Source organism: Suricata suricatta, chromosome 11 (assembly GCF_006229205.1).
Source record: "Suricata suricatta isolate VVHF042 chromosome 11, meerkat_22Aug2017_6uvM2_HiC, whole genome shotgun sequence".
Lineage (NCBI taxonomy): Eukaryota > Metazoa > Chordata > Mammalia > Carnivora > Herpestidae > Suricata > Suricata suricatta.
The window spans coordinates 41,327,596-41,342,423 of record NC_043710.1 but is presented as its reverse complement, the minus strand read 5'-3'; the positions used below and the strand labels follow the sequence as shown (position 1 = coordinate 41,342,423).

General features: G+C 33.6%; 1 protein-coding gene across 5 annotated transcripts in view; it reads right to left on the bottom strand.

The window, feature by feature from the left end:
- SOX6 (SRY-box transcription factor 6) overlaps positions 1–14,828 on the bottom strand; it is a 372,948-nt gene that overhangs the window by 346,287 nt on the left and 11,833 nt on the right. For all 5 annotated transcript variants that reach the window (XM_029957189.1, XM_029957193.1, XM_029957194.1 and 2 more), the window contains exon 2: positions 6,366–6,573. In XM_029957189.1, coding sequence (XP_029813049.1) covers positions 6,366–6,573 — 208 coding nt within the window. The remainder of the gene's footprint in view (positions 1–6,365; positions 6,574–14,828) is intronic.

The following is a 14,828-nucleotide window of genomic DNA, read 5'->3' as shown; positions in this document are numbered from 1 at the left end:
TGCTAAATCCCCTCACACCATGGGACATTTCCTATGATTCTGTGGCAAAAAAAAAAAAAAAAAAATGAGATTCCTGTAATATTTCCCTCAGAAAATGTTTCTTCCAATAATAGCAGTAATAGTAATTACAATAGCAATAGTAGCAATGATTATAATTATATAGGCTATGTGTTTTATATATTTAATGTGTGAAATCCTCACACAATCTTGCAAAGTAGGTATCATTCATCTCATTTTATAGGTGAGGGAACTGAAGCGCAAAAGGACAGTCATTTGTTGAAGGTCATATACCTAGAAAGTAATGTTGGCTACATTTTTTGAGCACTTACTATATGCTGGTAATGCTCTAAATGCTTTAGTTGCATTAACTAAATCTTGATCCTATGATAACACTATGATTATGTTCAATTTCTGATTGAAAAAAGTGAGGCATAGAGAGGTAGGTGCCTATGTCATCCACCTGGCAAATGCTGAACTGAGTTTCAAACACCAGCAGTCTAGCTCCAGACCCCACATTCTCAATAGGTAGGCTCCCTCTAAATAATAGAAATTATGCTCAAACACAGATCCAGCTCACGCAGAAACAGGACTTTCAAAACTGAGTTTCCCCATTGTTGAAACTATATCACATTCCCCTTTAGTACAGCCACAGCTATTAGATAAGCAATACATAGCAATGTATATCCTAACTAACTATAATTCAGTAAAAATATATGTAAAAATCCAAATTATTGTTTAGAGATGTGAATAATGATAATAATCTGTCAGATATACACATAAACACGTGTTCATTCTTGTGTGGGGTAACAGCTGCATAATCCATTGGAAAGCCTATCCCACCAGGAATCCAAAGCTCAAATGCTCCTGCCCTTTCTCCACATACACAGTCAAATGAAACCACATACTTTCTCCATCGTGATAGCTTGTGGCACACAATCTTACTGGACAAATACTCTAATTTCTGTCCAACATGCATTCTGTACAACTGTAGCGACCCGGCATATTTTCCATTAAGTTTATGGCCTCCATCAAGGAGAGTTCACTCATTCAAATGTTTCCATCTAGCTACAAGCTATGTCACTCCTTTTTGATCACAGTAATTATTACCTAAAGAATAGGTCTTTTAAAAGAGCCAAAAAGTCGGAAAGAAGATTTTATTTTGTCAGAGAGTTGAAGTTTATATCCTTGTATCCCTTTCTCTCCAACCTTGCATGCCTCCAGAACCTGACCCAAACCGGTTTACCCGGCCCAGGATCATATACTTAGTAGTATGATACACAAGACATGATAGTGGCTGAAGCGCTATTATTAAAGAGAGATTAAAACAGCTGTACATTATGCTGAAGCACTCACTCTTCCCTTTACAAACAGACGGTCCTGGATTACAAGCAGCACTTGACCATTTAAATCACGACAACAACCAGATTTAACCAGCTGGGCCATATTCTCCTAGGCAATGCCTGTTGACCTCCTCAGTCGCAGCTGCTCAAATGAAATTCTCATTAGACAACTTATTTTCAGAAGCCAAAGGACTCTCTGATTAAATATATGTATTTAGATATAGAAGTCCTTTTTAAAGTATTCATTTTCTGACAACTGTCGCTTATGTTAGAGCCCAGCTACATTGGCAACACGATGGGTGATACAAGGATAACTAAAATTCATCATTTAATCACAGCTGAAGGATTTTTATCTTGGAAGCATTTTAACCTGAACCTATAATCAAAGCCTTTCTGCATACTCTACCCACAAATATCAACAGTATTTTAAAAGGTAGATTCTGATATTCATTCTATCCATCTTTCCATGTATCTATCTATCTATCTATCTATCTATCTATCTATCTATCTATCTGTCTATCTATCTATCTATCATCTATCTATCTTCCTACCTACCTATGATCAGAAAATCAAGGTTACATTTACAACAAAACAGAAACCTTGTCTATATTCCCACAAATCTCACTTGCAGAAGAGACACTTCAGACAGAACACCTTTGTTTATCAGTGTTTCAGCAATCCAGTCAAATCACTGCTCTGAAGAAGGCATTTTTTTGAGGGATGGCAGATAAAACACCAAACAACTACTTGGCTGATGAAAGAATCTGCCTGTAAGAGAATAACTTTCCTAATGCTATGTGAAGAGTTTTGTTTTATAATGTGGATATTGCTTTAAAATAGACCATAATAAATGAATTTTTAATAGATCTGGTATAGGTGGGGGAGTGAGAGGGAAGGTTTTTAGTCTGACAGAGTCAAAATATTCTCTAGGACAAGAATGACTCAGGAATAGTCACTTATTATGTCAATCACACAGGTTTTTCATTCACAAGGTATGGCCTTCAAACCAGAAAACAGAGGTGAGGGAGAGGTGAGTAAGGTCTTTGGAAAGCTCTTCTATGTCTCATGGGACAAGAGCTGTCCCACATGAGAAGACGGACCTAGGGCTTCAAAGGGTCAAGTCCAGGCAAATATTGGTGGGTCCTTAGAGCTGAAATATAGTTATTACAGAATCATAAATCCTGTTATACTATTCTGTACTATTGCTCCAAAGATAATTAAAATTGGGAATCAAACTCACAATAAAAAATAGAAATCTTCATGGCTCCCATCTTTAAAACATGTTCCTTTATTTTTTTTATTAATTATATTAACACCCTCCTATTCACACAAAGTTTAAAAACTCTGATCAACATTTGAACCATTCTTCTCCCTTGGTCTCCTCACTTAAATGTCAACTCCTAACAATTCTATCTCCTAATAACTTTTCCATTTACACCCCTTAGTATTTTCTCATTTCTACAGAATCCAGGGGGGGACTTGGATGGTGAATCTGGATAGAAAATCCTTTTTGACTAACCTCTAATTGAAAATTTGCACTTCCTTAAATTGTGAACGTAGGCAGCAAACCATAAAATATTCATAGTATCTGTGATACTGTAACCAACAGAATTATAATGTATTTTTAGATCACATTGAACTTGTTAACAATGTATCAAAATATCTTTTATGTTTATCACTACTTTAAATTTTTGATTTTTTGAGTCCTTCCCTTAGATCTTGTTGTTTAATGCACTAGTAAAGTAGCACTTTCTACCATATCACAAAATTTTTAAATTATTTAATATTTTAATATAATTCATTTTCTTTATAATTCCATGATTTTACTTTATCTACTTAAACTAAAAAATAACCTGTAGGCTTCACCAGACTACCAAAGGAATCCAAGGCAAAAAAAAAAAAAAAAAAAAAACCAAACAAAAAAACCAGTAAGCAGGTAAGAATCCCTGAGTTCTAATATAGCACCTTGTAAAATAAAAAGAAAACTTACAGAAAATAATCATGATTCTATGTAGTTCTTGATTAGAGCTCTAAATATATACACGTATATGAAGAGCTATAAAATATTGTATAGAGCCTTGGCATTAGAAAAAGACCAATCTTCTGTCCCCTAGCCCTATTAAAATATCAATTAAGATTGCCACAAGCCTCCAAGGACAATTTATTATCTTCCAAAGAAGACTTCCATACATGGACAGGTACAACTGTTAGACAATTAATCCTGTTATAAATGATAATCCAGTTCCTTGCAACTTCTTGTCACTGATCTTCATTCTATCCTTATGGAGCTACATAGAATAAACCATATTCTTCCGCCACATGAATTTAATCTTTAAAAATAACCATCCTATCATCCTTGATCTATTTTCTCTGGGATTAATAATACTAGTTCCTTCAACCATTCCTCTTATTATATAATTGTATGTCTGTTATCATGTCACCTGTTCTCCTCTGACAATATCCCTATGCTTTTGAGTCCCTCTTACAGTGTGGTAATTCTCAACCCGACACAATAATTCAGGTGCATTCTATTGAATAGGAATTCAGTGGGACTACCACTTCTTGAATGCTACATACTGTAATTCTGTTAATGCTGACTGAGACAGCATTGGCAAATTTGGGGCAATATTCATAATGTTGACCCCAGTGCACTTTCTGTCACCTAAACCTCATAAGCTTTTTAAAAAATTTATGTGTCTGCTACTTGAATTTCCTTCAGTAATTATTTGTGCAGCTAGGAGTTTTAGTCACATTCTCTAGACTTGATGTATTAAATTTTATCTTGATAGGTCAGTTTTAAGTTCACATTTTCAGTTTGTCAAAACATTTTGAGCTTTGTTTCTTTCATACATTATATTCAGCATTCCTCTCAGATTTGTAAAATGTGTAAGTTTTGATAAGCCTACTTTTATCACTTTGTATTTATACTTAATGTATACATTAATACACACTAAAAAATGCCTGGTTTTCTGATGCCTAAAATGTATATAGTTTATATACTGGAAACAAAGTTCAGTAAAGTACATAAAAATATTCTTTGATAGTAGGAATATAGTGATAGAGTTCTCTTAAAAGAGAAGTGTCATCTAGCAAGTGCCTCTGTTGTATCAAATCTTTGACACACAGTAATAAAGAGAAAGAACATAAAACTAACTATGACTTGCAAGATAAAAATTATTTTAAATTCTCTCAAAGTCCACACCCCCCAAAAAAATCATCACAAATCAATTTATTTTTGCATTAAAGAGTTCTCTAAATTATCTTGAAGTCCACTTCCTTCTAGAACTAAAACGATATTTTTGGTAATCCATAATTAAAAATAATCTAGCAATCTCACTTAATCAAACATTATTGATCTCACAGCCTCAATCATTCTAGAACATAGCCAAGTAGGAGGAAACAAAGTGTCTGAGAAGCAAGAGGTCCATGCACTAAAAATCATGTATGTTACCCAAGATCTCTAAGCAACTCACCCAGACCTATATGTTTATATTTTACACATGGTCCAGAGGTCACGATCATATATTTTCATAATTTATAAATGAAAAATGAAAGACATTCTAAATTATTCACAACAAAGCAAAAAGTAACATCCTAAAACCTGTTATTGAAAAAGAAGAAACCAACACACACATACACACACACACACACACACACACACACAACACACACACACACCCCCCAAAAAAGATACCTATAGCAAGCAGACACAGCACTCCAAAGTTTCATAATTACAGAGAAATAACCATAAATCCAAACAGTCCTATTATCTCAATGATTTCTGGGGGCATCTTTACACTATAGCATAAAAATATAATTGACATATGTAATATGGTAATCATCACAATACCCCAAGATTATGTAGTTTACTGTTCATGAGACTTCTATATTCATTATTATAGTTAATTCTCAAAGTGTTTGAGTTACCAAGTATTAGTATCATCCCAAATTTTAAATTTTGTGGCTCAGACTGAAGAATTTATACAGGGTCACATAATTTTAAGACTGGAGTTCATAGTCATCATGATCCTGAGTCATCAAAAAGCATTTACATTTTGTGCCATATCATCGGGTTGATAAGTTAGGGAAGCATGTAACACATTTTAGAAACTTCTTTTTGTGTTGATGTGATGGACACATCCACAAAAATTAATTTGAAACTTTTAAACTTTTAAGCCCTTAGAGGAATAAAATTAAGTTACATGAAAAATTCCCTTATATACCCACTTCTTGATAGTGTCACTGAAGTCTAAATGTAACTTATAATGTTAGCAATATCAAGAACCATTCACTACCCTACATTTCAAAGTCTAAAATCTATACATAAAGAATAAAAGAACATACATAAGTATAGCAATCCCTTAAGCTTGATTTATTCAATTTAAAAATATTATGATAGAGTCTTTTTTCATCTGTTGTTTAGGACCTACATGAACCTAAGTGGACTCTTGAAAGAGTAGAGAAGGTAGATGAGACATGGGATCTGCAATAGATGTCATGTGTCACAGCACTTCCCACTAGAGTATTTAACTTTCACAATATTAGACACCTCAATTCTCAATTCTACATTTGAAGGTGAAAGAATAACATTCATATATTTGTAATATTTATAAAAATAAGGAGAAATAAATTCATTTTATTTTTGTTTTTTTCTTTCTAAACAGTTTCTCTTTTCATAATAAAATACTATCCATCAAAAGGATGTAAAGGAGAAAAATGAAAAAGTAAGTTGCAGCTGCAAAAGTTCCCATACTACATCTTTTTCAAGGGTAAGGCTTGCAGTCAGTTTAAAACCTTAATTTGTTATCATAAGAACCAAATAAAATGCACAAAGTTTAGAAAAATGGAGCTATCTGCTTAATACTCTCAATGGATCACAATCTGCCATCACCATGGTAACCTCTGAATAACTTTTTCCTAGCTAGTGCCAATTACGCACTGCTTTGGCCCTTGAAATCCCACTCATTTTTTTGAAAGGCCTGGAATCTTTAAAAGAATAAAGCCCATAGTTAAGTCCACACATACCCTCTTGTTCAGTTCGAGTCATTTCCTCAAGCTTCTTCTGTTTCAGTGTGTCCACCACATCGGCAAGGCTCCCTTTGCGGCGTTCTGGGGTTCCAAAAGTAACACTGGTCATTATCTCGCGGTCCCGACTCCCTTCGTCAGGCTTATGTGGTGAGGTAGAGGTATTTCGGAAGGAATATAGGGAACATAACTTATTATTCTCTGACTCCTAAAAAAACAAAATAAAATAAAACCATTAGAACATTTGCTTCTTTGCACATAGTTGAAGAAAAATCCTAAACTCAGAATGACAGCGTATGAGGCTTAGATCAACAAATAATAGTAACCATCTTTGCTTTAAAAATTCTAAATATTAAAGAAGTGATTATCAAAAGAACTTCCCTGAAATTGCAGATTCAAATTGTTTTATTTTTTAATTAGAAACCAATCCAAGTGGTTCAAAAACTTAATTTTAATATGGACACTGACTACTTATTCTTACATCTTGCATTTAAAATAGTTTGGATTCAATAATTGTTTATTACTAAGATGGGCAAAGTTTTTCTTTTCATTGACACTTTTGTTAAATGCTCTTCCCACAGCCTAAAAAATATGTACATCACAATAACATTATCCTTGAATTTAGAATCAATAGAGAAATTTGCCTCAATATCCAATGTTAAGTATTCAACAGAAAACATATAAAATTCTAAATCAGTGCCAGAAAGTTAACCAACCTGAATATTTTTGTCCACTAGGGTTTCAGGAGAATCACTTTTTTCCCTAACTACACATCGGTCAAAGTTAAAAAATTTTATTCTATTCCTTATCTTTACCACTTACATTTTAGCACATAGTCACACACATTTAAAAGTGGTTCACTTTTATGGTTTTTTGTTTGTTTGGTTGGTTTTAAAAAGGACAAGTCTATTACAGAAATATTTGCACAAGAATTACTTCACAGTACAGGGAAGTTAGTTAACTGGTAAAAGGATTAGATTCGTCTGCAAGGTAAAAATGCAAATCTGAGACTGAAAATAATAAACACCTAAAAGTTTACAGGAAGAAAATGTTCTTATATCTCTCTAAATCAGAACTGAGGGTTGGAAGCAACTATTATGCAGCCATCGCCCATTACATTCACCTTATCTGTCTGTGCATGGATATTCTCTTGACCAATGAAAAACTGTATGTAAAGCAGTTAGCCTTTGTGATTCTCATCAGAAGTGCAACAATCTTAATTACTCCTATATCTCTCTCCTTCTTCACAAACAAGCCCAGCAAGCTTTAAGAAGCAGAGGAAGAAATATGAGGCAAAAGTTACAGTAATAACTGGTAGGGAAAGGGGGAGAAAAGGAAAATGGAGACTAGAGAAGTAAATTTCCACATAAATTAAATGAGATAACTGTACTCAATAAATGTTGGCATTTAGTATTTTTGTCATTGTATAGGGCAGGAATAAAGCTTATTTTCAGTGTTTTGGGATTATTATGCAGTAACAGTTACTTGCAATATATCACCAGACACTAACTTAGGCAGTGGATAAAATCATCAGTGGCTTAAGTCATATAAGTCATCTTACACCATCATTAAGAACAATGGAAAGGTGTAAATTTTACCATTTATTTCCCTCGCTTTTTAACTTTCTAAAACTTAGGGAATGATGGTCTGTCATGAATGGAGATCTATAAGCAGTTCATTTGAGTAAAGGGGTACTAAGTCCAAACACTTATAATGAAGAGAATACTATTGGATAAAAGCCAACAATGCCAAAATAGAGGGAAAACAACTTGACAAAGAATCTCTAGTTTCGTTTTTAGTTTTGCTTTTTTATAAAGTGGCTAGGTAACTTTTAAGTAAGTTTTATTAAGAAAAAAACTCAACTTATGTAATTTCCTAAAAACAAAATAAGTCCTACGAAATACGAATTTGAGGAAAGATGCCCAATGATATTTGCCGAGTCGTGCTGCAGGTCACTGCAGCACAGCTGTGGAGGAGAGGTTTGAGAAAGGATTTTGCTAAAACAATGATTCTCAAACTTCAATGTTTAGAATTCCCTACAAGTATGTTAAAATGCAGATTCCCTCACCTCCCTCTATCCCGCCAAGAGTAGGGCCCACCAGGAATATGATGTTTGATGAATATCCTAAGTGATTCTGATGCATGGTTCCTTTAATGCTGATTTCCTATGAAGGCAATAAAATAAATGTGCTTTGCCTTAATGTTATAATGTGAATATAATTATGCACATTTTAAAGAAGGCCAGTTACTTGTGATTTTTAAAAATTACTTAAAAGAGATTACTTCTCTTCTTTTGTTCTTTCTTGTGAAAACATAACTGTATAACATGAATGAACAAATGAACATGACAAAAAGCCTGAGTTAGCATTAGTTCTTTCAAAGGCAATTTACTATAAATGTGTTTTCTCCCAACCTCAGTGGCATCACCAAACCTAACAGGGGAGATAATTTTTGAAATATTATTTAAAAGGATCCCAATCCTAATATAAAAAATAGAGCAACATTGATTCAGATTATCTAAAGGGCTTTCTGGCTGGAAATGAATTAAATACAGTACAAAATTATGTGCAGATAACTGAAAAACACACAGTAGTACAAAAAAATAGTCATTGGGCAAAGTGTGTAGAAAACACAAGCAATTTTCACAAATTAGGAATATTTAATTAAGAGGTTTCCATGTCTGAAGATAAGGAAAGTAAATATTAAAAGCAAAACATATGTAAAGTGATGGATGTTAACTAAACTTATTATGGTAATCATTTCACAATACATATATGTCAAATAATTATGTTGTACACTTTAAACCAATACAATGTTATTGTCAGTTGTATCTCAACAAAACTGGAAAAAAACATTAAAATAAATACTGCCCAGATTTTTCAGAAGTTGTTATTCAGAACTGATTGCTCAGCAGTGGTGATAAAAAGACATTAAACTTAAATAGCCTTCTCATGGTATTGTGACTATATCAAACACACACATTTCTGAGCTTTTGTGCTGATGTTCCTTTCCTCTAGAATGGATCACATTCTATTTGACTATTCACTCAACCCACTCTTCAAAGCTCAGATCAAACTGCATTTCATCCTTGAAGTCCTGCCTGACTATCCTGGGCTTCACTACCCTCCTACCCCCTGAACTACACATCGAAGCACTTAATCAGAACCACACAACTTAGCATTTAATAATAAACTAAAATAAATTATTCATTACTATTTTGCATGTATTAGTCATATTTGCAACTAAATTTTAACACTTGAAGGATTGGGGCCATGTCTCATGTTTCTTCTATATGCCCCCAGAGCATATAACAAAATGTTAAGTACATCACCAGCTGCTGAACTTGAAATAACTATTCACCAAATATGTCAAGAATAATAATAAAAAAAAAAGGCTGAGAGTAAAGATTTGTTCTAATAGTGACAGGATTGCTTATTTAAGCAAAATATTGGGAACTGAAACATTAAAAAAATAAAGGATTCATTTAATAAAAGATGACATAGCTACACAATGGAATACCACACAACCATTAAAAACAGTATTATATATGTTGAATATAGTGTTGTTTACAGTAATGAACCATTAGGGGCAATCTGCATATCCAATTGTAGGGATCATTTGAGGGCATTATGGTTTGGTCCAGATGGTAGAGTAATTTGAAATTATTGAAAATCATATTTTTGCAGAAAATGTAGTGACATGGGAGAATATTCATAATGTATTGCTAGTAAAAAGTATGTTAGTGAGAAACATCAATATACATTTTTTAGTAAAAGTTATATACAGAAGAAAAGGCACCAGAATGTCCAAGAATATGTTAACAGAACTCAGAATACTGGGATAATAGGTAGTTTTAATCTTCTTTTCAAAGTCATCCATATTCTGCAAATATTCTATTATAAATACTACTTTTAAGGAGGTAATAAATAGTGTTGTCAAGGTTGAACATGAATACCAAAAAATGTAGAAACAATTTATTTACAAATAAAGATCTATAAAGTAGGGGAAAAAATAATCGTAGTTAGGTTAGTACATAACCTCAGTTTTGTTGTATGTGTGCTTATGAGTAAACATGGCTACAAAACAAATAAGACACTGGGAAGATATACAATATAGCAATTTCTCAATGGTAATGAGATCTGGTAATTTTTATTTCCTTTTGCTTTATGTGTTTTCTAATTTATCATTGATGAACACAGTTTATGTAATAAAGAAAAACAAAAATAGTTTTATGAAGAGATGCTTGAAGGAAATATAAAATAGAATTTAAGAAAAAAAAATCAACTCCCTTGAAGATGTCTAGAGAGTTAGTATATTATAATCTCCCTGTATTGAACCCAGAAAAATAACCAAGCTTTCTTTCCTTGGCATTTCTGCAGCCGAGGCTCTCAAATAATATTTTCTAATAAATTTAATTATTTAAAAAGGAATCCTTGCAGTCTAGATCCTTATAATTATCACCCTTTGTTTCCCATTTACCCTCAAAAGATGCACAACATCAATCTATTTCCTCTTTCATAATTAGAGTTGTTTAAATATCTTAAGGGAGGGATTGAATTAATAGTTATTTTCTAAGTGACACTCCTCCATTTTCTACCCATTTCCCATTTGACATGGTTTCCAGCTCTTTCATCTCCTCTGATTCAATCCAGTCTCTAGACATTGTTCTAAAAATGTGTTGCCAAGGACTGAATACCAAAGTTCTCTATCTTCATTTTTAGCAAGAAGAAAAGCAACACTCAAAAGGTCATGTAGCTTCCCTCCTATCACACAGGTAGAACTGGCAGAACTAGTTTAAAATCCAAATGTAGGTTTTCTGACTCCAAATCCAGTGCTTTACCCATTCCACAAGGCTATCATAAAGTCACTCTCAACAGTAAAAGATGCCATAATTCCAATTACACCTACCTTCTAAATCTTTTTCTTTTGAGACATGAATTCCACTTTGTTATTAACCCTAATCCAAGAGTTACCAAGAAGTACCTTATATTAGTTATCTGTTGTATAAAAATCACCCTAAGACAGGGCTTAAAACAATAATAATCATTTTTTAATGGTTTCTGTGGATCAGGTATTCAGCAGCATCTGGGCTGGGTGATTCTGTCTTAAAGTCTCTCATGAGGCTGCCAGTAAGTCAGTAGCTAAGGTTGGAGTCATATCAAAGTTTTATTCACAAATGTGAATACTTCTAGAGTGTGAAGCTGGAAGCTGGGGTTTCATGGACATCTTTCTCTGTCTCTATGAGATCTCTTCACGTGACCTCTTCTCTCCAGGATTTTGGTTTCAGACTAGTTGGACTTCTTACATTGTAGCTCAGATTTACAAAGGTGTATACCCTCAGAAAGAGTCAAATGACTTTCTAACCTAGTCTGGAGACTCATGCCATGTAACTGTCAGTGCAATCTATTCAACAGTAAGTCATCAGGCTGGCACATAGTCAAGAGGGTGGGACTTAGACTCTGCCTTTCTACAGGATGGGGTTAAAATTATATCCTCAAATAGTGCTGTAAGAAATGAATAATATATAAAGTGCTCAGGGGACAATGATAACTACTCTTATTATTAAATTAAAATGTCCTTTGTCCAATTGTCTTGCGTTTCAATTTTTAATTCTGAAAATACAGTCATGATGACCACTGGCACCATTTTGAGGTTTTAATTTATTCTTGTTAATCTAAGTATAATTATAAATACTACATGACATTACTCTCTTCCATATCAATGCTCAAATATCACAAACCAATATAAAATTAATATAAAGTCATTCCAAATGAATTCCATCAAGACCTGACCCCTCACAAAACTCCAATAACCTTAGCATTTGCAATTAGCTTTTCTTGGGATACATACTGTCAATTCCCATTTAACCTAACTGCATATGGATTATCTCCATTCTATCCTGGAGCAGCTACAGTGCACCAGTGCTCTAATTCATCTGGGTTGCCAACTGAACCTTGACCAAGAATATGAAAGCGCAGTCACAACTGCAAACAGAAGAAAGCTGTAGGCTGAGGCTGCAAAAGTCAGATAAGATGTCAGGAACTGAGACAAGCAGAGACAATAGGTCAGGAATGGAATCTTGCCCTCCATAATGGAGTTGAAACCTACATACAAATGGAAGTCATTGGTGCTGGGAGAAATGACTGGGAGATAGCCTCTCTATGCAGCTGCATGAATCAACTTCCCTACCTCCTGCCCAATCTAACTGTAGGAACAGAGTCTTATCCTCTCGTACTCTTTCCTCCACCCATTAGCAAGGCTGAATAAAATGTGTCCACTCTTATTGCACTCTTGTCATTTTGTTTTTGTGTTTTCCATTTCAGTTATACTGCTTTTCCAATTATAGCTTTAACCTCACTCTAGTCTACCCACCCCCCTAGATAAGATTATTGGGATACCAAATTATAGGTTTGTCCCTGATTTCTGACAGCCTCCTATCTATGCAAGCTTCTGTTTCCTTAGACTCTACCCCAGATCACTCAAATAAAACCCAAATCCTACAAAATGTTCTTTTGAATACTTTCTTATTCAGTGATCCTCTGTGGTATGTGTTCTTCTGATTGTAATGAGTAATAGCCCAATTTGCTCAATTACAGGTATGTTCCTGGTAATCTTTGACTGAAGGAAATTAATGGAATGCAATGTCTGTAAAGAAATTAAACACAATAATAAAACCAACTAAAAGTTGGTGTACTAGCAACTCAGCCATGTCAGTGGTCAATCTTCTCTCCCAGAACAGATGGCTCTATATCCCTCCTTTTGTGTGGACTGCATTTTATATATTGTAAGTTTTGATTAAGCATTCAAGGTATATTACATATACACATGCATTTTAATTAGGTTATATGTATATAGTATATGTGCTATATATAGTATATATACATAACTTAATTAAAATATATTAAAATACATACAGTAGATATGTACTGCTTTTTCTGATTCTCACCTTCAAACACTCCTTTTTGATAAGCCCAAAACTACCTGATAACTGTGTTTTATAAGACACATTCTACTACAGTATTATGGGGTGACTGACAGATAAAGCTTTACCTAATCTAGGTCCAATAACTTCTTGCTAACAAAGGAAATGTAACCTTTTTAATATGCTGAAAACTAAATTGCTAACATTTATAGGTTCTTTCTCAGAGGAAAGAGTATGTTTTTCTCTAATGTGACATATTTTAAGGAAAAGCATCGGTTTAAGGAAGCTTGAATAAATGAAAATACTGAATTTAGTTCCAATTAACAGCCAGTTATTCCTGACAAAATATCATTAACTTTATTAGTAAAACAAAGTATTGTTCTTTTTCTCTTTTATTAAAACTGATACTTGGGGGCACCTAGGTGGCTCAGTCCTTTAAGCCTCTGACTCTCAATTTTGACTCAGGTCATGATCTCATGGCTCACAGATTTAAGCCTCACGATTTCAGCTCAGATCATGATCTCAAGGTCCGTGGGTTTGAGCCCCATATACTGAGCTGCCAGCACAGAGCCTGGTTGGAATTCTCTGTCTCCTTTCTATCTCTGCCCCACACCCACTCACTCAGGCTCTCTTTCTCAAAATAAAAAAATAAACTTTAAAAAACCCTGAAACTTGCTAGAATATATTAGATTTATATAGCATTCTCAAAGTTAGCACAATACCATGCCACTTTACACTATTATTATACTGTTCAATAATAAATTTATTCATTATTCATCAGAATATAAATTTATTACCACTGTTTGCTAAAGTGTCATGATTCCTAAAACCTAAGAAATAAAAGCCATTGTTTTAAAGTATTATTTTGATTCAAAGAAAAAAATTAAAATACTAAGTTTTTTTAAATGTCCTCATCACCATGATATTTAATAAATGGAAATAAAATACAGAAAAAATATTAAATTCCCCAACTTGTCAAGACAAGCACATAGAAAAGCTTTGCCTCATCTATACATATCAGCTTCACATATTGAATCAAAATCTCAAGATTCAAAGGTCCTTAAAAATCCAATTGCTCAATCCCATCTAGGATTCATCCCCTGTGCAGAAAAACAAAGTGGTATAATAGTTAAGAAAATACAGGCTCTCTGGCCCAGATTTTGCAGTTAATTCACAGTTTTTCCATCTATCTGCCATATAATGGAGATGAGTTACTTACCCCCTCTGTGTCTTAATTTCCTCATCTCTAAAATGGGAGTGATAACAGCAGTACAGAACCTCTTTCACAGCATTGTTATGAAAACTAAATGAATTCATAAAATAAAAACACTTAGAACAGTACTTATTACAGCATAAGTGTTCATTAAATGGTGACGTTTGTGGTAGTGATGTTCACTGTTACAATATCCCTTACAAGTAATTTTTAGGCCTCTCCTTAAACACCTCCAATAATGGAAGATGTAATACATCCCAAAGCAGTCCATTCCATCCATGAAGGATTGTCAAACATTCTTATCAATAAGAATATTAATAAGAGAATA